The sequence below is a fragment of the Sorex araneus genome, chromosome 3 (assembly GCF_027595985.1).
Source record: "Sorex araneus isolate mSorAra2 chromosome 3, mSorAra2.pri, whole genome shotgun sequence".
In the NCBI taxonomy this organism is placed as follows: domain Eukaryota; kingdom Metazoa; phylum Chordata; class Mammalia; order Eulipotyphla; family Soricidae; genus Sorex; species Sorex araneus.
Window position 1 is genome coordinate 195124407 of NC_073304.1, and position 25063 is coordinate 195149469.

A 25063-nucleotide genomic window follows, 5' to 3' on the forward strand; every position below is an offset into this window, starting at 1 on the left:
TGTGACAGAAAAACAAAACAAAGCAACAACAACAAAAATACTGCCTGGGACTGGGAACTCCCTGCATGAGGAGAAGGGGGTCACAAGCAGAGGCAGTTAGGACAGGGTCTAGTTGGAGGGAGGCCGGTGGGGAGGCAAAATGCCACAGGGGACCTGGGAACCGACATCAGGTTCTTATTGCTGAATCTGAATCTGTGAGGAGGGGACTGTGGGCGGAGGGGGAAAGAGAGAGTGAGAGAGAAACAGACACAGACACAGGGACTTCGGTGGGCTGGTGGCCGGGTGGGCTCCAGGCAGGTGGCGGAGCGCCTCAGGACCGTGGATCGGTTCCGAAGGGCGCAGAGGCGGCGGGTGCGGGAGGCCGGGAGAATCGCAGGGCCGGGAAGGGGGTGCCAAATCTGGGCCCGGGAGCCGCCGCGCGGGGATGGGCCTGAGGGCCCGGGCAGGGCGGCCGAGAGGAGGGTTCAGGCCTGGGCGCTGGAGGAAGGTCCTCCAGCTCCGGGCGGGAGCCCGAGGCGCCTGGAGGGACCCGGAAGGCCCCGGATGGAGAGCGCGGTTACACTCGGGTTGCCAACCAGGTCTAGAACGTGGGGGGAGGGGTGCGGGGCGGGCAAGCATGAGGCGGAGTTAGGGACCGCACCCGGGCGAAGCTGAGATTGGGGTACAGGGTCGGCTCCGCCGCACGTAAGCTCAAGGGCCGGACTTCGGCAAGAGGCTAAAGCCATGTGGGTCAGGACAACACTGACGATCGAAAGATGGACTGAAGAAAACAAGCCCCAGAAGGCGTTGGCCAAAGCCTGGGACCAGAAGAACGGTACGGCGGGGCGGGGCTCGGCGGCGGGCCCGCCGCCCGCGGTCGAACGGGGAGGCGGGGCCCAGGCCGGGGCGGGGTTGGGGCCGGGGCCGGGCTCCCGGCGGCCCGGGGCCAGTGACTGAGTACTGCGGGCCTGGAGGACCCGGGGATCGGCTCGCGGGGGCGCCTGGGGCGCTCGCCGCGGACCGCAGGGCAGACAGGCCGCCTGGGCGCCGGGCGGCTGCCCGGGAAGGACGGGGCCGGGCTGGAGCCCATGGCCCGGCGCCCACTCGGCCACCGCGGGGGCACGGTTCCAAGACTCAGAGAGCTAGTGTGTGTGTTGGGGGGGTATCTTGGGCTTCCACGTGACATCACAATCCCCTGAGTTGGGGGGCGGGGTCGGGGCGGATTTTCCCTAGAGACGCGCCGCGCCTGCCCCGCTCCCCTTTCCTTTCCCGTAGTCCTTCCCTCCCTCCCTCCCTTCCTCCTTTCCCCTGTACGCCCGGCTGGTCCGGGAAACCACCTAGAACCTCGTCCCAAGATGCCTCAAAGGCCAGGGGAGCTCGTCCGTCCGCAGGGCAGGGAGAATTCGGTACCAGTGACCATCTCCTGTGAGTTCTGTCCTCCGCGCCTGATTCACGCCTTCTCAGAAAGACATCACCTGGGTTGGAGCGATAGTACAGTGGGTAGGGCGTTTGCCTTGCACGCGGTCGACCAATGTTCGATCCCCAACGTCCCATATGGTCCCCTGAGCACCGCCAAGAGTAATTCCTGAGTGCATGAGCCAGGAGTAACCCCCTATGCATTGCCGGGTGTGGCCCAAAAAGCAAAAAAAGAAAGACATCACTAGGTTCTCAAGTTTTCCTCCTCATTCGGAGGAAATTTCTTCAACCTCGTTCCCTTAATGTGTCGTCCTCGTTAGGGGCTGGAGAGTTCCTACCTCTGATGTGAGGAGAGCCACTCTCTTCCAGCCCCCGCAAACAACCTCAGGCTGTCTCAGGGGGCTTTGGATGAGTGGGAGTACAGCCTGCACAATGGCCCCCTTTCTTGGTGACTCTGAAGAGAGCAAGGACACTGGCCCTGGCCCAGGCTGCATAAGGGAGCCAGTGGAGTTAGGACTGGGTCAGTCTAGATTTTAGAGGGTAAGGAACTGGCTGGGAGGGAGTTCAAAGTAGGTGTGGTAGGGGACAGGACAGGCTTTGGATAGGGTCCTTAAGTAGATGGCCAAAAGAACATAATCGAGGGGGACCTGGGTGGTAGTATAGCGATAGGTGCTTTTCTTGCACACAGACAACCCAGGATCGGCCCAAGGCCCACATAGATACCTGAACACCACTGGGTGTGGCCCACAAAGCAAACTCAAATAAAATTTAAAACAGCCCCCCAAACATTTACTGATCACCCCCATATCCCAGAATCTGTTAAGATAGAGTGAAAAGAAATATGGACCTTGTTCTCAGGTTGCTAAACACAGAATGCACGAAGGTTACCATGGCCAGGGAAAGGTACACAAGATGTATGTGACACTACTACTTGGATAAGTGGGTAGGTTTTGTTTTCATTTGGGTTTTTTTTTCCTTTTGGGCCAATTTGGCAGTGTTTAGGGATTGCTTCTGGTGGCAATTGGGGTACCATATGGGATACTGGGATTGAAACCAGGCTGGCTACGTGCAATGCAAGCACCCTACCCACCTTACTGTCATTTTAGCCCCAAGGATAACACTGTTCTTTCCAAGATGAACAGGTGTGTCTGGGAGTGGGTGGCAGGAGAAAAGTGGAGGAATGAGTAGGTGGGAGGGACTGATAATTCATGAATTAGAGAGCCAAAATTCTGGGGGCTGGTCATGTCATAATAAGGAATTTGCACCTCCTCCTGAAGGCAATGAAATGTCATTTAAGGGGAATAATGTGGTGGATTGGCTGGCATTTTGGAAAACTCAAGTCTGACTGCACTGAGGGTAGTGAAAGGAGGGCGGAGGTCAGGCAGGCTGCTTCTGCTGCTCTCAGCCTTGAACCAAGACACACAAATGTTAGAGCAGAAAGAAGGCATGATAAAATGTGGTCATCAAGTTGGTGTAGAAGCAAGGGAGGTGTCTGCTGCTCTCTGGAATGGAAGACAAAAAGGTTGAAGGGAAGGGAGAATAGGTTTGTGGGGGACACAGGGAGTGTGCTTGTATGGGCTGTCATCTAAAATGTTTTGGGAATGTGTACTCAAGAAAGCAGTCCTGGGGCTGGAGCAATAGCACAGTGGGTAGGGCGTTTGCCTTGAACGTGGCTGACCCAGGTTTGATTCCCAGCATCCCATATGGTCCCCTGAGCACCGCCAGGAGTAACCTCTGTGCATCGCCAGCTGTGATCCAAAAAGAAAAAAAAAGAAAGAAAGAAAGCAGTCCTGGACCAGAGCAATAGTACAGTTGTTAGGGCATTTGCCTTGCATATGGCTGACCCGGGTTCGATCCTGGGCATCCCATATGGTTCCCCAAACAATGCCAGGAGTAATTCCTGATTGTAGAGCCAGAAGTAACCCTTGAGCACTGGGTGTGACCCCCTACCAAAAAGAAAAAAAAAAGAAAAGAAAAAGAAAAAGAAAGAAAGCTGTCTTGATTGATGACCCTGTTTATTTTGTGTTGTTTTTCCTTTGTCTTGTTTTTGGCTACACTTGGCGATGCATGGAGACTATTTCCAGCATGGCTGGGGGGATTATTAGGCAGTGTTGGCCAGGAGGGAGGGAGCATGTGGTGTGATCCCCAGGGCCCCCACATGCAATACATACGCTCTAGTCCTTTGAGCCTTGTTCCTGGACCCCAGATTTATGTCACTGAATTGGCAGGTGTTGAAACCATGGGGTAGATGACAGAATCCAAGGCAAGCTTAGACCATCTTCTAAGGCAGCAACAGAAGCAGGACCCAGGCAATCACTAGTGTAACAGCTGTCTCAGGGGAAGGAGAGATAGCAGGGGGCTTAGGAAAGAACTAAAGAGCTAGTCAGAGAAGGAGGTAAAAGGTCAGAAAGCTCTATCGTGGCCGCCAAAAGAGCAGCTTACAGAAGAGGATTGGTCACAGGGACAAGCAAGATGAGATGAAAAGAAGGCAGGATATGAGTTTCCAGGGAAGTGTCTCCAAGTTTCGTTTATTCAGATTTGAGACACTTACTGAGGTGACCAGGGACCTGTAGGTACATTATCAAATGCCACTGAGGCTGAGCTGAAGTTCCCCCTCTGCCCTTCTGAAACAGGCCTCAGTTCCAATGCCCCAAAGTTAACTGTGGGAAGAAAAGGAAAATGGCAGCTCTGCCCTGGGGGAATGCTGACCCAGCTGGAGTTCTATTCTGATGGCCATGGGCCAGACTCCACATACCCCATGCCCTATTCACTGCTGCAGATTTGGCTCCAAGCAGCCTCCCCTATCCTTATCCCATCCCCACCATCTCAGCGGGGGTCCTTATTCTCTGCTCCCACAGGTCTTCCTTCAAGTCAGGGTTTGCATCCCATTACTGTCCTCACCTGTTCTGTTTTTTTTTTTTTTTGCTTTTTTTGGGTCACATCTGGCAAAGCACAGGGGTTACTCCTGGCTCTGCACTCAGGAATCACCCCTGGCGGTGCTCAGGGGACTATATGGGATGGTGGGAATCGAACCCGGGTTGACCGCATGCAAGGCAAACGCCCTACCCACTGTGCTATTGCTCCAGCCCCTGTCCTCACCTGTTCTGCAAATCTCCAGTTTCCCTCCTCTCCCTCCTCAAGCCCCTTGAGAACAGGGATTCCTTTTTGTTTGTTTGTTTATTTATTTATTTATTATTTGGGTCACACCCAGCAATGCACAGGGGTTACTCCTGGCTTTGCACTCAGGAATTATCCCTGGCGGTGCTCAGGGGACCATATGGGATGTTGGGAATCGAACCCGGGTTCTCCATGTGCAAGGCAAACGCCCTACCTGCTGTACCATCGCTCTAGTCCCCAGGGATTCCTTTTTAAAACTTTTTGTTTTGAGCCATATCTGGCAGTGCTCAGGGCTTACTTCTGGTGAGGCTCGGGGACCATATGAGGTGCTGGGGGTCCAAGCTGGTTAGCTGTGTATAAGGCAAGTGCCACTAAGACTCCAATCCTAACAGCAGGGACTCTTCTGGATTTTTCGGTCATTGTCCTTGTGTGGTTTTTTTTTTTTCCTTTTTTTTGGGTCACACCCAGCAATGCACAGGGGTTACTCCTGGCTTTTGCACTCAGGAATTACTCTTGGTGGTGCTTGGGTGACCATATGGGATGCCGGGGAATCGAACTCGGGTCAGCAGCGTGCAAGGCAAAAGCCCTACCTGCTGTGCTATCACTCCGGGCCCCCTTGTGTGGGTTTTTAACCTCTGTATCTGCATCTGCAGCTGGGTTCTGGAGTGTGTGGTGAATGAATGGCACGGGGCGGGGGAGGGGTGCTGCTGCTGCTACTCTGCTCTCTCTCAGGTGTAAGCAGGCTACCCTGCTGGGAGAGAGGAGCCCTGCTGGCTGGTGTGCCTTCTAGCACGGATGCATCTACCCTCTCGGCTGAAGGTGGGTCTAGGGGAATCTCAAACTTATCAGGTGGAGTGGTCTGGAGGGGGGAGGGAGAAGGGGCAGGTTTAGTCTAAAGGATTACCTGGCTCCCTCACTGTTACATGAGAGGGCCTCTTCCTGGAGTCCACAACCACCCTTTCTCTCTTTACATAGCACTTAAAATTAAAAATAAAATTGGTGGGTGGGGGAGAAATAGGGATTGGAGGGTAATAATTGGCAATGCTCAGGATTACTCCTAGTGGTGCTCAGGGCACTCTATGTGGTGTTGGGGATCGAATTTGGGTTAGACACATGCAGCGGAAGTGCCCTATCCACTAATACTATTCTCTGGCCCCACTTCAAAATTCAAAATTGTTATATTTTTGGTGGGCTGGACTGATAGCACAGCGGGTAGGGCATTTGCCTTGCACGCAGCCGATCCGGGTTCGATACCTCCGTCCCTCTTGGAGAACCTGGCAAGTTACCGAGAGTATCCCGCCCACATGGCAGAGCCTGGCAAGCTACCCAAGGCATATTCGATATGCCAAAAACAGTAACAAGAAGTCTCATAATGGAGATGTTACTGGTGTCCGCTTGAGCAAATCAGTGAGCAAGGGGATGACAGTGACAGTGACATAGTTTTGGTCACCTGTTTGCAATAGTGTTAAGCACTGTTTTGGGGGTGAGAACCACACGTGGTGGTGCTCAAGTGTCAAGTATCATTCCTGATAGTATTCAGGGGACCATGTGATGCTGAGGATTGAACCTCAGCCTCCCCCATGCAAGAAAAGCATGTGTTTCAGCCTCACAGATCCCCTTAAGGTGCAGGCACATGTGCTTGACATTTGTGAAGAGTCCTCTTAACGAATCACAAATCACGAAATCCCCGTTAATCGTCAATTTCTCGACCGGGCTTAGTAACCTCTCCATTCGTCCTTTCCCTGAGATCTTAGAAGTCTATCGACTCGGCCTTCCCAACTATGTCACACTGGAGGCTCTTTCAGGGTCAGGGGAATGAGATCCAGCTTGTTACTGGATTTAGCATATGAATACACCATGGGAAGCTTGCAAGGCTCTCCCAGGTGGGCAGGAAACTCTCAGAAGCTTGCCAGTTTCTCCCAGAGGGAGAAGTAGGCTACAAGATATCGCGGCCTCGCGCTTCTGGGAGCTTGCTTTTAAGTCTCTGGGTGCTGACTGTTGATGGAATTACACCTGGGTTCCTCTGCCGGTACCTTCATGCATGAGGCCTGTCCGAACGTGTGGAGAGGGGCCTCGAGCATGGCTGTAGCTAGGTTCCGGTGGTCTTCGGCCGCCAGGAGCTCTGCTCGGGGTGGGGAAGGAAGCTGGAGCCCATCCCCTCCGAGGGGCCCCGGGGAAGACAGCCAGGCAGACGTGCAGGCAAGAGACAGAGAGTCCTCTTAACAACAATGCAAAATAGGCATTGCTACCATTGCCACTCTGTGGGTATGGAAAGGAAGGCTTTGAGAAAGGAAGAAAATTGCCCTAGGTCACCCAGCTAGTCAGCAACAGAACCATGACTTTTATTTGGAGGGGGTTGTCACACTCAGCTGTGTTCAGGGTCGACTCCTCACTTGTGACTCAGGAATCACCCATGGTACTCAGGGGCCCATATGGGATGCTGGGGATTGAATCCAGGTTCAACGTGCAAGGCAAATGCCCTACCTACTGTACTATTGCTCCAGTCCAACAGAACCATGACTTGAACTCAGGCTTATCTATCTGCGAGTTCAGAGCACTTGCCTGTGCCCTAGCTGAGCAAAGCCAAGGAAGGTTCCTGCCTCACATGGCTTATTTCTCCTGTGTTGGAGAATGAGCAAGAGAGGAGGAAGAAAAAAACGGAGGCCACTGAGTGGGTCAGGGGTGTATAGAGACTTGGAAATGTGTCAGAAACCTCGCAACTCAGTGGAGGAGAAATAAGAGAAGGAGAAAAGAAAGGTAGGGGAAGGGAGGGGGCCCAGGGGACACAGCTTAGACCAGGCCACGTGTCCTCTCTCTCAAGTATTTATGCAGGCACTTGAATGAACACACCACAACCTGGGTTAAATCCTGCTGAGTGGCCATTATGAGGTCTGTTCCCGTTCGGCACTCCCTGGGGTCGGATAAATGTATGCTCCGGGGCCTCTTTAAAGGGAACTGGCCAGTCACAGCACCTCACTTTAGTACTCACCAGCCTTTTCCTCTAGGTGGGCACAGTGGGAGTCCAGCAGGGACCTGCAGGAAGATGCCTTGTCCTCTCTGCTCGGGTATGTGAAACCTTGGGCCCAGGGCCTAATGAAGCAGTGGGGTGGAGTCGGCAGGATTCTCGTGTGTGGAGGACTTGCATTAGACTGAGCAAATGCACTTGCATTAGAGTGGGCAGCTGTTCTCTGGGTCTTTCACCCAGCACCAACCTCCTATTGCTTTGGGAAAAGGGGACATATTATCTTTTCCTCTCTCTCTCTCTCTCTCTCTCTCTCTCTCACTGAAGTAATAATTTTTATCGAACAGAATTCACTTAGACATGGGGAGAAAGAGGAATATGCGTTAGAGAAAGATTCATGTAAGGGAGAACCCACGTGGGCTAGATTTTTTTTTTCCTTCTTGGGTCACACTTGGCAATGCTCAGGGGTTACTCCCGGATCTGCACTCAGGAATTACTGCTGGTGGTACTCGAGGGACCATATGAGATGCGGGGTTGGCTATGTGCAAGGCAAATACCTGCCCTGGTGTACTATCACTTCCAGGCCCAAGAACGCGAGCTTGGAAACGCAAGCCACCATGTTTTCTTTTTCTTCTTTTGTTTTGGAGGGGTCACACCTGGTGATGCTCAGGGGTTACTCCTGGTTCTGCACTCAGGAATCAATCCGGGTGGTGCTCAGGGGACCACATTGGATGCTGGGAATCGAACCCGGATCGGCCACGTGCAAGGCAAATGCCCTACCCACTGCTATTGCTCCAGCCCCAGCATGTTTTCTTCCTAAGGGTATAAGGGCTCAGGCTGAGGATGTCACTCAATTTTGTAGCTCTAAGGATGGTAGAGAATGGATGGAATGGGAACTTGAGTAAAGAGGCAGGGAAAAAGACAAGAGGACTGGAGAACATAGCATAGGAGGTAAAGTACTTGACTTGCATGTAATTACTGTGACCCGGGTTTGAGTCCCTGGCACCACATAGGGTTCCCCTGAGCCCAGTTGGGTGTGTCGTGGCCTACCCAGGTTTGATATGCGGTACCCCATATGGTTCCCAAGGCCCCACCAGGAGTGACCTCTGAACACAGACAGACCCTGAGCACCATCACGTGTGACCTAAAACAGTAACAAAGAATGAATTTGGAAAAAGGTGCCAGGAGGGAGAAAAGGGGCTTGGAGAAGGGAAAAGGGAAAGGTTTGCAGGCCTGATAGCTGGAGTGGCTCATGAGGCCCTGGGGGCTGCCCCCAGCCTGCTGGGCCTGCGTGGGGAGACACATGAACTGAGGATGCTGTGGCTGCTGGTTCTTACTGCAGAGTTCTGTGGGGACGCTCCTGTCTCCCATGTGGCTCCAGAGTCTTCCCTACCCAGGCATCCTGTGGAGGGGGGAGGTGGTGCTGTAACACCCTGCCTCTGGCTGAAGGGCAGGTGGCAACCAGTGAGGACCAGGCTTTCTTCCACACTTAGCTGGTTAAGGCTGGGGAGGGGAGGAACGAGAGGGAGAGGGACCTGATGAAAACCTACTGTGACTCAGACATTTTCTGGGAGTCTGCAGGGGTGGGGACAGGGGACAAGCAGACTCATCAGTGAACAGAGGGGCTGGAGAGAGTATAGCGGGTAGGACACTTGCTTTACATCACTCTGGGATGGGCTCTATCCCCAGCATCCCATACGTTTCCCTCGAACCCCACCAGAGTGATTCCTGAGTGCAGAGCCAGGAGTTACCCTGAACTCTGCCAGGTGTGGCCCAGAACAAAGAAAAGTCAGTGGACATAGGGTGAGGCTTAGCCTTTCCACTGGACTGAGTCACTTCTACTGAAGGACTCAAAGGGCTGCTGCTGGCAGGCAGCAAGTTAACTGGGTGAAACTTTTAACTGAGCTGGGGAGGGGAGCGGCAGGGTCTGCTGCTCCTGCTACCATAGTGACCCAGATCCTACCCCCTCAGGTGACCTCAAAGATACTGAGAGGTGCTGCTGGCAACATAAGCAGTGTGGTGGGCACATCATCCACCCCTACACTGCTGACTGTGGCCACCACAACCTGCACCTGCATGCTGTTGGCCATTGTGACTGTGACACCAGGTAAGGGTCTTTCTCCTTAGGGGAACCTGGGGCCAAGGAGTCTCAGGGGTAGAGCTAGGTTCAAACTTGCACTATGGGGAGGTTTTTTTTTGAAACCCAGGTGCTCTTTTTTTTTTTTTTTTTGCTTTTGGAAATCACTCCTGGTGTTACTCGGGACCATATGGGATGCCAGGGATTGAACCCGGGTTGGCCGTGTACAAGGCAAACTCTGGCCCCAAGTTGCTGTTTCTTATGATTCTTGTTCTGGGGTGCTGGGCCATCACCGAGGTGTGGGAGCTAGGCTGAAGCCTCTTTCTGGCAGGCTGAAGGACTGCTCAGAGAAGGTAGATAGCACCACCAGCTCCCGAAATCCGGGCCCGACCTGCTCCCGAGATGGAGGCCCAACCTATTTCAACATCATCCCGACCCCATGCTTTGAGGTTATACCAGAGGAGGAGTGTACGGACCAATTCTGGTATGACGTGGGAGCTGCTGAGGGTGTGGGCGGGGGTAGCTGGCTGGGAATCCTGAGCCTGTGGATGGGGCACCGGCCCGGGCTCTCTGTCAACTTTCTCTGCTACTGTCTTTCTCCAGGTGCAAAAACTATAGGCCTGTCTCTGTGGCAGTGATCCACCACCCCTTCCACCACGAGTGCGGAGCAGATGACTTAAATGCGGAGGAAGAAGAGGACGAGGAGGAGGAGGAAGAGGAGGAAGAGGAGGAAGAAGGAAGTAAATCTCCCATCCCCAACCAGACGGGGTCTGTCTCACCCACAGAGACGGGCCCAGTCACAGTCACAGGCACTGCGGACTCTACAGCTCCCATCACCATCTGGCGCTCCGAGAGCCCCACAGCGAAACCCCAGGCCAACAAAACGATCAAGAAGATCAAGAAGAAAAAGGAAAAGGAGAAAGAAAAGGACGAGGACACAGATGAGAAGCTAAAACCTAAAAAAAAGAAGAAGAGCAAGTTGGTAAAGAAGAAAAGCGTCGTTAAAGCGGAATCTTCACCTCCAGACAGCCGATCTCTATGCCCGAGAGAACTGACTAGGACATCTGAGTCCAGTCCTGAAAGCCGGGAAGAGTTGGAGAGTGAGGACAGTTACAATGACCCCAAGCGGGAAATATTCTCCCCCAGTGAAGATATCGTGGAGTCATTGCCCAGGAAGAAAGAGAAAAACTTGCCCCAGGCCAAGAAGCCCGGAACAAAGACTTCATCGACCAAGAAGGTCACCAAGAGAAAATCTCCCCCAGCATCAATCCCCAATCTCAGTTGAGGCCCGGCAGACCAGGTGAAGAATAAACATGATCACGCCTGTCGCTGAGCACCCCCCTTCTGCTGTTCTCTCTCCCTCTCACTGGGTTCCTTCTGGGGGTCGCGGAGGGCGCTGGCCTTAGCTGGAGCCAAGGGAAGAATGGGCTGCAGGGTTCTTGCAGGCATCCGTCTTTGGCGAGAAGTCCATGGAAAGGAGGTAGAAAGGCTTGTTGCTCTGTGCTACCCTAAGCCTGGGGGGGCGGGATACATCTAGCTAGCTACCGCCGCGTGGGAGACTGTTGTGTGTGAAATCCAATCCCCTCCAGAACAGGCAGCATTATCTGCAGTGAAACCCCTAATAAATTGAACCTTTTAACCCAACTCTGTGCCACTGTGCCTGGCCTTTCCTGCCTCTAAGTGGCCCTGGGGAAGGTGCTGGTGGCACCAAAGGGAACATCATCTTCTCAGCTGGTGTCGCCCTGCTCCTGCTGGACCCTTCTAGACCTTTTGTGCTGAAGGGAATGGAACTGAATTCCCGGCAGAAGGCCAGGCCCTCCCATCCCTCCCCGACTCTTGTCAACATACAGTCACAGAGACTGCGAGTACGGAAAAGCCAGGGGGGAAGCTCCTTAAGCCTTAGAGAGCAGTGGACTTCTGTGACTTCTCCGCTGAGCCCCAAGCAGAGGAAAGGGAGGGTTCAGGAAAACTTCCTTGTTGTAACATGCACTTGGCATCGGAGGCTCCTTTCAGAAGATGAGGGAGATCGGGAGTCCAGAACAAAGAGGCAGGAGGGCTAGAGGAAGAAGGTCACGGTCGAGAGTCAGGGGATGGCCTCTCCTGTGGCACCCTACATCCCCTCTCAAAGGTAGTGTGTGGGAGCAGGTGTGTTCAGGAGGCGTTCACAAGGGGGTTTGTGAGGCACGGTGGGCACTCAACCCCCCAGCTGTCAGATACTGAGGTCCAATCTGGCAAAAAGCAAGGAGCGTAGGGGAGAAACTAATTTACTTCTGAGAGGCAAGGGGCCTGGGCGGGGGTGCTGGACACAAGTCTAATGACAGCAGCTAATGTTTACTGAGCCTTAAAGGGGTCGCACCTCAGTCCTCCCAGCTGCTGGGTGGGGCTGGGCTCTGTGCCGTCACATCAGAGAAGCAAGCAGGCTCTCAGACAAGGTCACAGGGCTGGCAGACAGAGGGGAGCAGGAACCCGACGCCCGGGCTGTGTGATGCAGAAGCTGTCTGCTCCTCTGTGAGTCACGGCTGCCTCCCTCATGGTCTGGGAGGAGTCAGGGAAGCCTCAGAGCTCAAGCACTGCTGGATGCTCCCCCCCAGGAGTCGGACAGTTGCACAGAAAAGCACTGCCAGGTGCTCTGTAGAAACACTGTTTATTCAAATGACAGGCAGGAAGCGGTGGCAGCAGGTGGGTGAGGGCGGCCAGGTGGGCTGGGTGGTGAGTGCTGCTTCCCTACATCTGCTGCAGCCCTGCTCGGACAGCCTCCCAGGGTGTTGGCATCTGGGTCAGAAATACTTGCCCTTCTCTCCCTCCTGCCCCAAACTGAATAAATAGCATCCCTCTCCCCCCAGGGATGGGGGGGACTCGTGTGCTGAGCTTGGTGCCCCGGTCACAGCTCAGTCAAGTGAGGGCAGAAGCTCGGAATGGCTTATAGGGAGTAGAGTACAAAACTGTTCCACTCTCATTCTCCTCTTCCTCTTCTTCCTCCCTGCCACACTCCCCCCTCCCAGGTTGGTCCTGGGACGGGGGGTCAGTGAGGGCCTGGAAGTGGGAGAATCGTTCCCTAGTGTACACTGAGCTCAAGTTCGCCAGGCCAATCCAGCCTGTCACCCGTCCAGGCTGACCACCAAAGAGAACGTCATCCACGCCACTTTATGGACAGAAAAGGAGGGGCAGGGAGAGAGGCAGCGAGCAGCCAGGCCCCTCTCAGCCTCAGAGGTAACCAGAGTCCTGTGAGCAGGCCCCCTACCGGTCCATCTCATCCAGAAGAGGGGTGGCATCGCCAGCAATGGACATGGGGGTGCTTTCGATCATGGGGCTGGGGGAGGGCCGAGGTGTTAGCCGCTGCTTCTGTTTCCGCCGCTCTGCTTCCTTCTCCTGCAGCCACTGCTCTGCCATTTTCCCCCAGTCGATGGCTGCGTGGCTGTTGGACCTGGAGGGAGAAGAAGGAGCCTCTGAGGTTGGCGCCTGGAGGCTCAGAAGACGCTGCCTTCCCACCACTGAGCCCGCCCTTTGAACGGCCTCCCTCCCTCTGGGCAGCAGGCCCTCCTGCTGGTGAGTGACAGTTGGGAGAGCTGTACAATGAATGAGCTTCTATCTCAGAAAACAGCTCTGGCTCTCAGAAGATCCAGAAACCCTGTCTACGCCAGGCCTTAAAACCCTTGGCCCTACCTTAGAATGTGCTTTGTACCAACCTATACATACTGTACTTTTTTTTTTTTTTTTTTGCTTTTTTTGGGGTCACACCCGGCGATGCTCAGGGGTTACTCTTGGCTTTGCACTCAGGAATCATTTCTGGCAGTGCTCGGGAGACCATATGGTATGTTGGGAATCGAACCTGGGTCGGCCGTGTGCAAGGCAAATGCCCTACCTGTTGTGCTATCACTCCAGCCCCTCTACATACTATACTTTTGTTTAAAACTTTATTTACTGGGGCCAGAGTGATAGTACAGCAGAGAGGGTATTTGCCTTGTGTGTGGCCTACCCAGGTTCAATCCCTGGCATACCATATGGTTCCCCAACTGAGCACTGCCATGGGTAATTCCTGAGTGCAGAGTTAGGAGTGACCCCTAAGCATCGCCAGGTGTGATCCAAAAAAAATTTGGCGTTTGGGTCATACCCGGTGGTGCTCAAGGCTTGCTTCTGTGTTCTGTTCTCAGAGGATCATATATATTGCTGGGGACTGAACCTAGGTTGGTCGCGTGCAAGGCAAGGGCCTACCTGCTGTACAACAGTTGGTTTGATTGTGGTTATTGGGTTACTCAAGGTAGCTCAGGGATTACTCCTGGCTCTGTGCTTAGATTACTCCTGGAGCTCGATTCACAAGTGCGGGTTGGCGGTGTCCACTGAAGTGTCTCACTCACTGGACTATCTCTCCAGCCCCCAAATACAGTTCATGATAGGATTTCATGCATATGCTGTTACACCACACCATCCACCAGGGTCCCCCACTTCACGCCTGCCCTGGCCTCTCACTACTCGAGGCTCAGTTCTGTAGTCCAGTTCTCACTCAGGTCACCTGCCATACTTACTTTGGCTGCTGCTGCCGCTGTCGGGAACTGGACGAGGGCTGAGGCTGGGCCTGGGCAGACTGGGGGGTGGTGCTGGCCTGTAGCTGGTGGTACTGTGGGGTGGTGATGGGTTGACTTGGGGTTGTGTAGGAGTAGCTCGGGGTCATCAGTGGTGTTGCCACTGGCTGCTGAGCTGGCGTGGGGAAAACCTGGAGAAGAACAAACAGTTACATGGGGATGAGTTCTAGGCCTGATTTTTATTGTGATTTCTGACAAGTCAAGGGAATTGGGGCTCAGCAAAGCTGCCAACCGACCCTCTGCTACACAGGGTACTGAGATGCAACTTGGTGTAACAGCGTCTACTAGTCCTGACTCCTAGAGATTTCTAGTGGGTTAAGGGTTCCAAAGTTCACAAAGGACTTGGTGGAAAGGCTAAAACTCTTCTTTCTTTTTTTTTTTTGCTTTTTGGGTCACACCCGGCGATGCACAGGGGTCATTCCTGGTTCATGCACTCAGGAATTACTCCTGGTGGTGCTCACGGGACCATATGGGATGCTGGGAATCGAACCCAGGTCGGCTGCATGCAAGGCAAACGCCCTACCCGCTGTGTTATCTCTCCAGCCCCTAAAACTTTTCTTTTTGGCGGGGAGGGTCATACCCAGTGGCACTCAGGACTTCTGACTTTGTACTCAGAGATCACTCCTGAGGGATCACTCATTAGCTCGGGGACCAATTGGGGTGCTGGGGATTGAATCCGGGTTGGCTGCGTGCAAGGCAAGTGCTACTGCCACTCCACCCCTAAGTCAAAACTTTTCTTATTCTGGGCTGGGGAGATGGCTCAAAGGACAAGAGCACATGCTGTGCATCACGTAGGAGCCTTAGATCGCTGGCACATGTACCCTGGGGTACTATTGTGCACCCCACACAAAATGACCACTCCCCACTCCTGGTGACACTTACGTGGTAAGCGCTGCTTCCGCCTCCACTACCGCCATAACCATACTGGCTGGAGGCCCACTGGGCTGGGGTGGCGTTAGGATTCTGTCCTTGGCCTGTCACGGCAGCAATGGCACTGAACATCTGCGAGGTCATGTTCTGGGGCAGGGCATTCACTGCCCGTGTCAGGTCTGTGGGAACAGAGAGGTAGGGCATAGTCATGTTGGAGCTAAAAGTCCTCCTGCGTCTTCCTGACGCCCAGTCCCAGGCCTGACTCCTCACCTGCAAGGTTGATGTTGGCCGGGGTGGCATTGATGGAAGCAGGGGTCCGGGTTCTGCTGCTGCTACTGGGAGTGATGCCTGGAGGAAATCAGCTGGTGTCTGTTATGTGTCTCCAGAAAGCTATTTCTGATTTCACTATCTGGGGGCTAGAGAAACTTCTAAGGTGAGCAGTGAAGGGAAACTTGCATAGTTAAGTAGAGGGATTTTCTGGGTCCTAGGAGGCCGGTGTTAGTGAGAGACCTACAGACCATCCTCTTGCCTCCCCTCTGCCTCCAGAAGGGAGTTCTCAGTATTTCCCCAAACACATCCTGGAGGTCGGGGAGAAGAGCGCACTCACCTGGTACAGGATCCTGGTAATGATCCTTAAACCACCTGAAGAGTCCATTCACAGTTGGGAAGATCTGGCCCCGGTAGCGGAATCCCTCTGGAGTCACCGTTACATATTCTATCCTGGGATTTTGGAAGGAAACAGGCATCAGATGCCATGTGGGGCAAGCAGTGAGTGGGGAGATCTGACCACCATGTGAAGCAGCCGTTTTGGGGGCTGGCAGGGAGAGATGAAAGAGCCAGTCCCTAGCGCATATGCTTCCCAAGCCCATGTGCTGCTTGTGCCCACATGGTCGAGCACATGCGGCGCCTGAGCACAAGTGTCGCCCGCATCTCCCCTCTTGGGATGTGTACTTTCATGTCTAATGCTGGGATGTGTGGAGGGGCTCTCTCTGCCCTTAGAGAAGCCTGGGTTCGTTCTCTCTCTCTCTCTCTCTCTCTCTCCCTCTCTCTCTCTCTCTCTCACTTTTCTCTACCTCTTCCTCTTCAAAAACCTCCAAATAAAACCTGTTTTACTTCCAAAAAAAAAAAAAAAAGTGATGTCTCTGATCCCATAAAAGGAGGCCGCACCCTGGTGAAGAGTACAGCCAGGGCCAGGAGTCAGCAGCCCAGGGTGTGCCAGAGGAAGGCCCACTGGGCCCAGGGCTTCAGAGCAATGGCAGGCAGCACATGGAGGGAGGCTCAGACCGAGCTGGCAGAGTCAGGGTTAACATGGCTGCCAGGACAGCGAAGCTCAACACCCCATGAATGTGGAAGCCCGGGGGAGGTGGAGAGCCTTCTTTGTTCAACATTGCAGAGCAGAGAGGAGGAAAGACAGGCTGCGGGCTCAGAGTCAGTTCTGGTTCCAGTCTGCCACTGACCACCTATATGAAAAACAACTCACTAAGCCCAAATCTCAGCCTCACTTTGGAGAACAATTTAAGTTTGCAGGATGGCCATAGTGAAAAGAGGGCTGGAGAGATAGCACATGGCTTAAGGCACTTTCAAGCAGTCAACCCTAGTTCAATTCCCAGCACTTTCAGGAATGGTCCCCGAGTGTTGCCTAAAAACCAAAAGAAGAGGAAAAAAAAATACATAAGCGCAACATTTTAGGGTTGCGCTCAATCAAGTAGCTATCAACAGGTAACAGACAATGCTAAGTGAACACACATTTTATAAACCAGCTTCCAAATCATTCGACTTTTACTTCTGCAGAGCCTGTGCCTCTCTCCACAGGGAGGGGATCATGTTGCTTGCTCTCAGTAAAGGTCCTTCCGTCTGCTCAACTGTTCCTCATGGGACAGTTTCCAACCCCAGAGAAGCCCTGGCTGCTTGTTTTGGTGAGTCAGGAAAGACGTCTCAGAAATGAGACAATATTCCAGATGTGCCCAAGATGACGCAGGGTCTAAGGTCCTTCTCATCTAGCCACCAGAGCCTCCCTACCTCTAAGACTTGTGTCACATGCAGGCAGTTTAGGAACAGGAGCAGAAATACTCAGACCTTGGTCACAGGTCTAAGGAAGGATGAGGACACAGGGGTGGATGGTTCTCAGTTTGGGCAACACACATAAAAAAGAGCAGGTCTAGGGGGAGATTAAAATTCCACTTCAGAATAAGCACTGGCGGCAGGGGGCGGGGTGGGAGGAGACCCACTTGGAGGAGGAGCGAAGAGGGTCACACTCAGAAGGGAGCACAGTGGAATAACAGGAAAAAATGTATTCCAGGCCCACATGTTCTGGGCAGGCAGAAAGGAGAAAGATGCAACAGCCACAATGATGCTGAAAACCCTGATAAGGGTAAAGCTGAGTGAAAAAAGCTGGCCCCAGCCTTATCAACAAAATGGTATATCCAGTCATTTCCCAGCAAGAGAGAACAGGCACTGGAAACCCATTTTTTTAAAAAAACTGGACTGATGAAACTCCTCTGTTGGTGAATCTTTGTCTTCTGACACTAAATCATCACCCTTTCCCCAACTCCAACCTTCACCTCCAATCAAAACAGCTAAGAGGAGAAAAGCAGAAGCAGAGAATGGATTACACCAGGGGCTCTAGCCCCAGTGCTAGTTTCTCTGCGGAGCCCAGTGGCAGCACCTTCTCAGCACCAGTGCTCACCTGGGTTTAGCCCGGGGCTGGTATCCCAGTAGGAACTTGCCGGGCAGTTCCTTGCAGGCACAGATGAAATAAGGGATGAAGGTGGGCTTCTCCTTCTTAGTTTTGATGAGCAGCTCTTCTAATTTCTGGGGGTAGAATGAGGGGGAGATGTTGGGATAGCAGCATGCTTGGTACACAATGTCTGGTGGATGCAAGATGGACACTTCCTTCACCAGCAGAGAGCATCCCCTACACTGAAGAGAAACCAAACATCCTTAAATGACCGAGAGGTGTCATTCCTCCAAGGGCCCTGGTCTCACCTTACGGTCCCCGCCACTGCAGTCTTGATAATACTTGTGATTGAGAAGGTCCCGGGCAAAGGATGCCATGGGCTGAACATAGCGGGCAACAATTTCATCCAAGTCTTCAAATTCCTGCGGAAGGAAGATAAAGGTCCTGCATGCCATCACAGCCAGAACTGAAACTCCTGAATATGACTGTACATTCCTAGAAACAGATCCAAGGGCTTAACAGTCCTGCAGTAGCTACACTCCGCTGCAATATGTCCTCATTTATCCATTGAAGTCATGCTCCCACTTATTTTAATTATTATTATTATTATTGCTTTTTGGGTCACATCTGGCGATGCACAGGGGACCATACGGCTATATGGGATGCTGGGAATTGAACCTGGGTTGGCCGAGTGCGAGGCAAACGCCTTACCTGCTGTGCTATTGCTCCAGCCCCTATTTTATTTTTTTGTTTCTGTTTTTGGGCCATACCAGCAGTGCTCAGGGCTCACTCCTGGTGAAACTTGGGAGGACCTAAGGGGTACCAGGGATTAAACCTGGGCTGGCCACATGCAAGGCAAACACTATCCACTGTACTATTGCTCTGGCTCCCTATGCTACCACTTATTCTTTAGAAGACACAAAATTCTAGAGCTTGGGAAGAGAGCCTGGCTGAGTGCCTGCCTTGCAAACCTGAGGTCTTAAGCTTAACCCCTAGTACCAACATTATTATAACCATATGCACAACCCCAGTGAACACCGAAATCTCCTGTTTTACTCAGAGGTCACTCCTGACTCTGCACTCGGGAATCATTCCTGGTAGTATTGGTAAAAAAATACACAAAAGTGGTATCAAATGACTCATTCCACAATCAGTCTCCTGGTTTGCTCAGGGGTCACTCCTAACTCTGCATTTAGGAATCATTTCTGGTAGTACTTGGGGGACCATATGGGATGCTGGGATTTATGGCCCCTACAAAATGTTTTTCTTTGTCATTAAAATGTACATAGTTACTGATGTCAGCTGAAAGTAGTGAGAAATTGCTTATTTCTGAAGTGGACATGGGAGAGGCCACAACTGGCGCTCACCTCGCTGTTGATCCACAGGTTGGCTCCCAGGCTGAAGGCATTTTCCTTGCCCTCTTCCCGCACATCCACATGCTGGTAGATGCCCTCGCTGACCTTCCAGGTCACAGTCAGGTGATTCTCTCCCTTGCTACTAGGTCGGATGATCACATCACCCTGGTCCATGGTTTCCATCATCTTTTCTGCTTGCTTGAAGTTTATATTATGGAAGGATGGATGTGCAATCACCCGTTTGATGTACGCTAAAGAGGGCAGGGGGGTACAGGTCAGGTGATAGGGCCCAGAACTGACAGCAGTGACACCAACAAAGGCTTCTTTCTTTCTTTTTTTTTTTTTCCAGAAAATTTACCCATTTTATCGATGTATTGCAAATGCTCCACATTTTACCATATTTGTAGAAAACATATGCTACTTTGTAAAACCAAAGACAAACACTGAATCCAAAGATAAGCTGTTTTACACAATAGGCCCTTTCTGCATAGTTAGTATTAAATTTTAAATATCTATTATTTTTTGTTAAAATGATTATTTTACATGCTCCCTAAGTACGACTGCATTATAAACATAGCTCAATAATTCTCAGAAACTGTTTCTAGAGGTTTCTTGTAAAAGGAAGTGCACAACCAGAAAAGGAAGAAAGGAAAACAAAAAAAGTTTAGATCACACACATTAACTAGCACATCAAATTACATTTAATCAGATTGGAATTTCACTGCAAGATCAAGGGTTCAAAGCAGAAATACTAACATTATATAAAATGTACTGAGATTTTTTTCAACTGAATCAGAACCATACATCATATAAAGTTTCCAAGGCTAATTTCTGACTATCAAATTCTGACTCTTTCCTCCCTCTTTGGGCCTGATATAAAGGGTGCTCTGTTGTGAAGGGTATTTTAACTTGGGTCCCTAGTGTGCTAAGAGAATGACCCTTTAGAATCAGAGCATATTAGCCAAGAAAATGTGAGCCAAGAATATGAGCACCCATTCCCACCAAGATGCCGAGCAGGGATATGGTCATAAGCATGTGCATTCCTGTAGGAGAACTGTCAGGACAGGGGCAAAGGACTGGGCACGCTTACTGGTCCGCTGCTGTTTCCGCTTCATGTCTTCTTCCTGCTTGTGGTCAGCTGCTTCGGCATCGAAGTCATAGTAGGTATCCTTAGGCAGTTTCCACTCATTGTTTCTATCCATGAGGTCCGAGGTGCGGCAAGTCAGATCTGCACTAAACTTCTCGATGTCAATCTTCATGATGCGGCAGTGAACAGTCATTCCCACCTAGATCCACAGAACATTTGAGCTGGAAGGGACAAAGATGATCTAGCCCGATGCCCTATTTTACATGTAAAAAAAACCAAAGACCAGGCAGAAAGGTGGGGCCACTCGGTTAGGAGTTGGGGATTGAGTCAGCTTTATAGACTATAGGCGATGCCTTGCACCCAAGTGCCTTCCCTTGTAGGCAGAGAAGCCACTGCTGCCTACTGGGATCAACCCAATCACTGGCACAAGTCTACTTCTCCCATAAAGTTACCTATATTCCGCTCTCAGGGTGCAATCAAAATCTTGCTGTCCTTTTAGAAGAAGTGGTTAATAGCCATTCTCTGTATCTTACACCCCTGACTTTTTTTCGGTCTAAATAATGGCAAAAGATATGGTGCATGGTTTTCCTCTTGAAAATTTACTTTGTTCATTTATCAGTTTATTTTTCCCTAGCCTTCCAGAGTCCACAGTTCTTAGAGGTTCACAATTAGAACCAGATAATCTAGTACCAGTCAGTCATGCCATTAACTAAATAGCCTTAGAAAAGGCACTTGATTTACTTATTCCTGGAGAAAAAAATAAGTATGTCATTTCCGAGCGTGTTGTGAGAACATAGGAAGTGGAAAGTGCTGGCATCCTGGGGGTGCGTTAGAGATGGCAGCAAGGGCCAGAGGAGACTCAAACACAAAAGGAGCACGGTTTTTCTATTCCACAGCATATAATGCTGCGTCCTGCTTCCTGCCGACTGGACTAAATAAACCGTTTCCCATACAGGAAGAGAAAACCCTCCCAAAGGGCTGGCAACTTGATGCCATCTCACAAAGGCAGTGAACAAAAGCTGCTACTCATTTACATGAGCTTCTTGCTCTGGCTTCTTTCACTAGTTATAAATCTTCCTGAAAACTCCTGCCCAACAGGCAGCCACTGGAAACTGAGATTAACTTTGGTGGAAAGAACCCGAAGTCAGAGAGACTGCTCTGGGCGGCCTCAATCCGTTATTCATCTACCTTCACTCGTTCCTCTGGCCGCTTCACCACTTTGTCACTGAGGAATTTGGTGGGAATGAAGCCGGTGACACCATTGTCTAGCCGGGTTTTGACACCGATGGCCTGGCCTGGGCACGACCCGCTGTCAAAGTGGTTCCAGACCTAAAGAGGGCATTGGGAGAGGAGCAAGACAGATCATTAAGACTCTGGAGATCACAAATTCAGCAAAGAACTGCCAAGGGTGTTGTAATTTCTTTTACTATTTACACCTGACGCCATGGTCTGACAAAACAATGACTCAGAGACCCACCAAAATAGAATCTGAATATCCCCAGTGTTCCTTGATTCATAACCAGTGCCTGGCACCACTGACCGTCAGCCCTATCATCTACATTAATCTAATCTGTAAATTCCTCTAGATGCAACTGTGGCGCCTCTCTTCCATTTTGATCTGATTTAATGGTACAAGATACTATCCATGTCACTCTTCTTGGAACAGCCCACTTCAGAGATCCAAGAGCCTCTCAGCCTTCTTGTTTTTGGGCCACACCTGGTGGTGCTCAAAGATGACTCATGACAGGGCTCAGGGAATCTTATGGGGTGCTGGGGACTGAACCTGGCTGGGCCATGTGCAAGGCAAGTGCCCTACCCACAGTACTACCTTTCTGGCCTGCTTTTCAGCTTTCTTATATCCTGTGACATAAGAAATGTGAGAAAATCACATCAGCTTCCTTTATTAGGTGAAGCTGAGAAATTTTCTCCTTTATAATAATCTGCTAGTAATATTTGAAGACCCAGAAAAAATTTTCAGGGTGGGTTTAAGGACTTCTACCAAATAGGCAGATGTGATCTAGAATATGAAAAATAAGAGTTAAGGGCTATAGCAGAATAAAAGAAAATCCACAATTTTGTATTGTTCTTGCCACACTCGGTTGTACTCAGGATCACTGTTGGTAGTGCTCGGGGTCCACTTGGGTTGCTGGAGATTGAACATGGGATGGACAAGTCAAAGTAACTATCCTGGTTTGATGTACAATTCTTCTGGTTCCTTCTGTTTTGGGGCTGTATCAAGCAGTGCTCAGGGTTTACTACTGGTGGAGCACAGGGGACTATATGATGTGCCAGGGATCAAACCAGACTCGGCCACATAAGGAACAAACCTTAAGCGCTTTACTACCTCTCTGTTGTCACAGATCATTTCTGAGCAGAATACAGGTCTTCATGCTAGACCTGTATGGATTCTAGCCCTCTCCTTTTTGCTTCTGTGCTACACTCAGCGCTGCTCAGGGATCACTCCTGGCTGGGCCTGGGAAACCATACACAGTGCTGGGGATCAAACTGGAGCAGGCCACGGGAAAGGAAAGAACCTAAACCCTCGTATTATCTTTCTGGCCCTACTTCTTCCTTCTTGGTATAAAGGTCTGATCTAAAATAACTCACTAAGCCTTTCCAGGGAACTGAGATAATTAAATAAAAAATACTCATTGAGCAAGGTAGTATTGCAGCACCTACCTCACTGAGTTCGGGGAAATTGTCCTGTTGACAGAAGGGGCACTGCCATAGCCCTGTTTCATCATTACGAATTGCCTGGTCATAGCTCTCACCCTGCGGACGCCTGTGGGCAATGCCAGTGACATTGCAGATGATAAGTTTTCCTGGAGGAAGGGAAGAAAAGAGGGAAGAGAAGAGAAGGAAAAATCTATGAGAATAGACAGGCATTCCTTCCAACAACTTTGTCATGTTTTGGGCCACACCTGGAGATGCTCAGAGTTTTGGCTCTGGGCTCAGAGACCACTAACTGGCAAAGCTTGGGGACCATATGGGGTGCTGGGAATCAAACCCAGGTCAGCAGTCTGCAAGGCAAGTGCCTATCCACTGTACAATTTCCCTGGTCTCTCTGACAACTCCTTAGTGACATCTATTTTATCCTAACCCCAAAGCTGAGTAAAGAACAATTTGACCCGAGGATATGGTTCAAGTGGTAGAACTGGGTGGACTGATGCAAACCAAACACCCTACCCACTGTAGTGTCTCTCTGGCCCCCAGGACTGTAGTTTTGTTTGTTGTTTCTGGGTTGCACCCAGTAGTATTGACAGGGGTTTGGTGCCTGGAGGTTGCTCAGGAGACCATGAAATGCTGGAGGCAGAACCCAAGACTCCTACAGGTAAAACATGCACTCCAGCCCACAAAGCTATCTCTCCTGCTTTATAATGAAAACAAATGAAACAAAACTCTCCTGATGTTTCGCACTGTAGGGCAAGCCAGCCTTATTCCATGTAGTAAACGCACCCACAATGTCTATATATCCTCCGGTCAGCAAAATTAGACCCAGAATTTACCAATGTAGAAGGTCTCTGGTGTTTCTTTGGTTAACATATTAAAGACTTCCTCTGTGTTGGGAGACCGGTAGGCTGTCCGGAGGTCCTTATACCGGCAGCTCAGCTCGGCTCGAATGTCATACAGTGTGATGTGTTTATCACCATAGCCCTGTGGAAGAAATTCATCAGGAAGATCTTTGCAACTGCTCTTCAACTCAAACAAAGGAGTAGGCCAGTTGGTTCCTGACAGTTTCTCTTCTTTCCCTTAAGCATCTGCAAAAAGAGATCTTCAAACTTGCTTAGTAACGGAACAAAATTCTGAAATAAAAATGTTCCATGAAATTTAATGTGCAACACACAGTGCAAAGCTGCACTATTAAAAAGAAGAAAAAGAAGACCTAGAAGAAAATGCCATGTATTTTTTTCAGTCACACTTGACTGTGCTTAGGACTTATTTCTGACACTCAGGGATCACTCCTGGCAGGCTCTGAGGACCATATGGGATGCCCGGGATCAAATCAGGCTTGCCTGTGTGCAAAGCAAATGCCTTTCCCACTATACTATCACTCCAGCATGAAAATGCCACTTCCAACCTCCTTAGTGATCCCTCCCACTGCCTGTAGTGATTCTAACAATATTTTATCAGATTTCCCTGGCTTAATGAACAGACCAAAAACTTCCTTGAAATACTCAGTATGGCACAAAGAAGAAGAAAAGAGATGGGGGTTTCTCTGGAGACACATTTCCTGACTTATAAGGCCACTGGTAAGTTTTCTGGAACAAGTCTTCTATACTGTCACTCACCTGCCTCTCTAGTTCTTCTGCAAAAGCATCAAGGTCCAGGTCCTTGAGTCTTTCTGGGTTTTCTAAGATCTCTTCCAGGGCTCCGGCAGGGTTGGCATCCTCAGCTGATTCATCATATTCCAGAGCATCCACTGCCATCTTCCTGGCCCACTCATAGGTCTCAGGATGGACTCGTGAGCCATCAAGGACTTCAATATATGAGTCAGTGCTGAAGGAAAGGCAAAAAAGGAGCAGGATATAGATTGAGAAGCTTCTAGTAACAACCCAATGGGGGAACTAGTTAAATAAATCAGGGTACCTCCACACAATGGAATAGTATACAACCGTTAAAAAGAATGAGGTAGAGCTATGTGTGCTGACATGGAAAGATGGTCATGATATACTGAGTGAAAAATGCACTGCAAAACACTATGAATCTTATGATCCCATTTTTCATAATAAATGGGTAGTTAGTAAATGCAAAGCAAAAATAAAATTCAGAAAAGTTGTACTATACAGCAAATTGTTATAGTAGTTATCTGGGGGGTGGGATTATGGGGGACTTCCACTTTCTGTATAATATTTCTGTACGTTGAATTTTATATCATAAACTTATACAAGTCTTAAATAATATTTACAAACAAGAGGGGGGGGAAAGACCTCTGAAAATTTGCT

The 25063-nt window shown here is 50.7% G+C and overlaps 2 protein-coding genes across 4 annotated transcripts in view; one reads left to right on the plus strand and one right to left on the minus strand.

Annotated features, from left to right (window-relative positions):
* The first annotated feature begins 362 nt into the window (after window positions 1-362).
* PROCA1 (protein interacting with cyclin A1) lies at window positions 363-11208 on the plus strand. Of its 3 annotated transcripts, none has more exons than XM_055132067.1 (6): window positions 369-814; window positions 5245-5331; window positions 7518-7577; window positions 9446-9581; window positions 9883-10035; window positions 10155-11206. In XM_055132067.1, exons 1-6 carry the CDS (start codon window positions 724-726, stop codon window positions 10834-10836), a joined length of 1209 nt encoding a protein of 402 aa, XP_054988042.1. In that variant the 5' UTR covers window positions 369-723; the 3' UTR covers window positions 10837-11206. The 3 variants fall into 3 exon arrangements, with proteins under 3 accessions (XP_054988044.1, XP_054988042.1, XP_054988043.1); XM_055132068.1 differs by lacking the exon at window positions 369-814 and adding an exon at window positions 1276-1404 and having other exon boundaries at window positions 10155-11207; XM_055132069.1 differs by lacking the exon at window positions 9883-10035 and having other exon boundaries at window positions 363-814; window positions 10155-11208.
* A 971-nt stretch (window positions 11209-12179) lies between these two features.
* SUPT6H (SPT6 homolog, histone chaperone and transcription elongation factor) overlaps window positions 12180-25063 on the minus strand; it is a 47032-nt gene continuing 34148 nt past the window's right edge. Inside the window, exons 25-37 of the mRNA XM_055129939.1 lie at window positions 24410-24617; window positions 23627-23774; window positions 22800-22942; window positions 21309-21449; window positions 20124-20319; window positions 19046-19284; window positions 17987-18100; window positions 17688-17812; window positions 15609-15721; window positions 15272-15349; window positions 15014-15180; window positions 14075-14262; window positions 12180-12975 (exon numbers count right to left, since the gene is read on the minus strand). Of these exons, the coding sequence (XP_054985914.1) occupies window positions 12789-12975; window positions 14075-14262; window positions 15014-15180; window positions 15272-15349; window positions 15609-15721; window positions 17688-17812; window positions 17987-18100; window positions 19046-19284; window positions 20124-20319; window positions 21309-21449; window positions 22800-22942; window positions 23627-23774; window positions 24410-24617 (2047 nt within the window). The 3' untranslated portion in view covers window positions 12180-12788. The remainder of the gene's footprint in view (window positions 12976-14074; window positions 14263-15013; window positions 15181-15271; window positions 15350-15608; window positions 15722-17687; window positions 17813-17986; window positions 18101-19045; window positions 19285-20123; window positions 20320-21308; window positions 21450-22799; window positions 22943-23626; window positions 23775-24409; window positions 24618-25063) is intronic.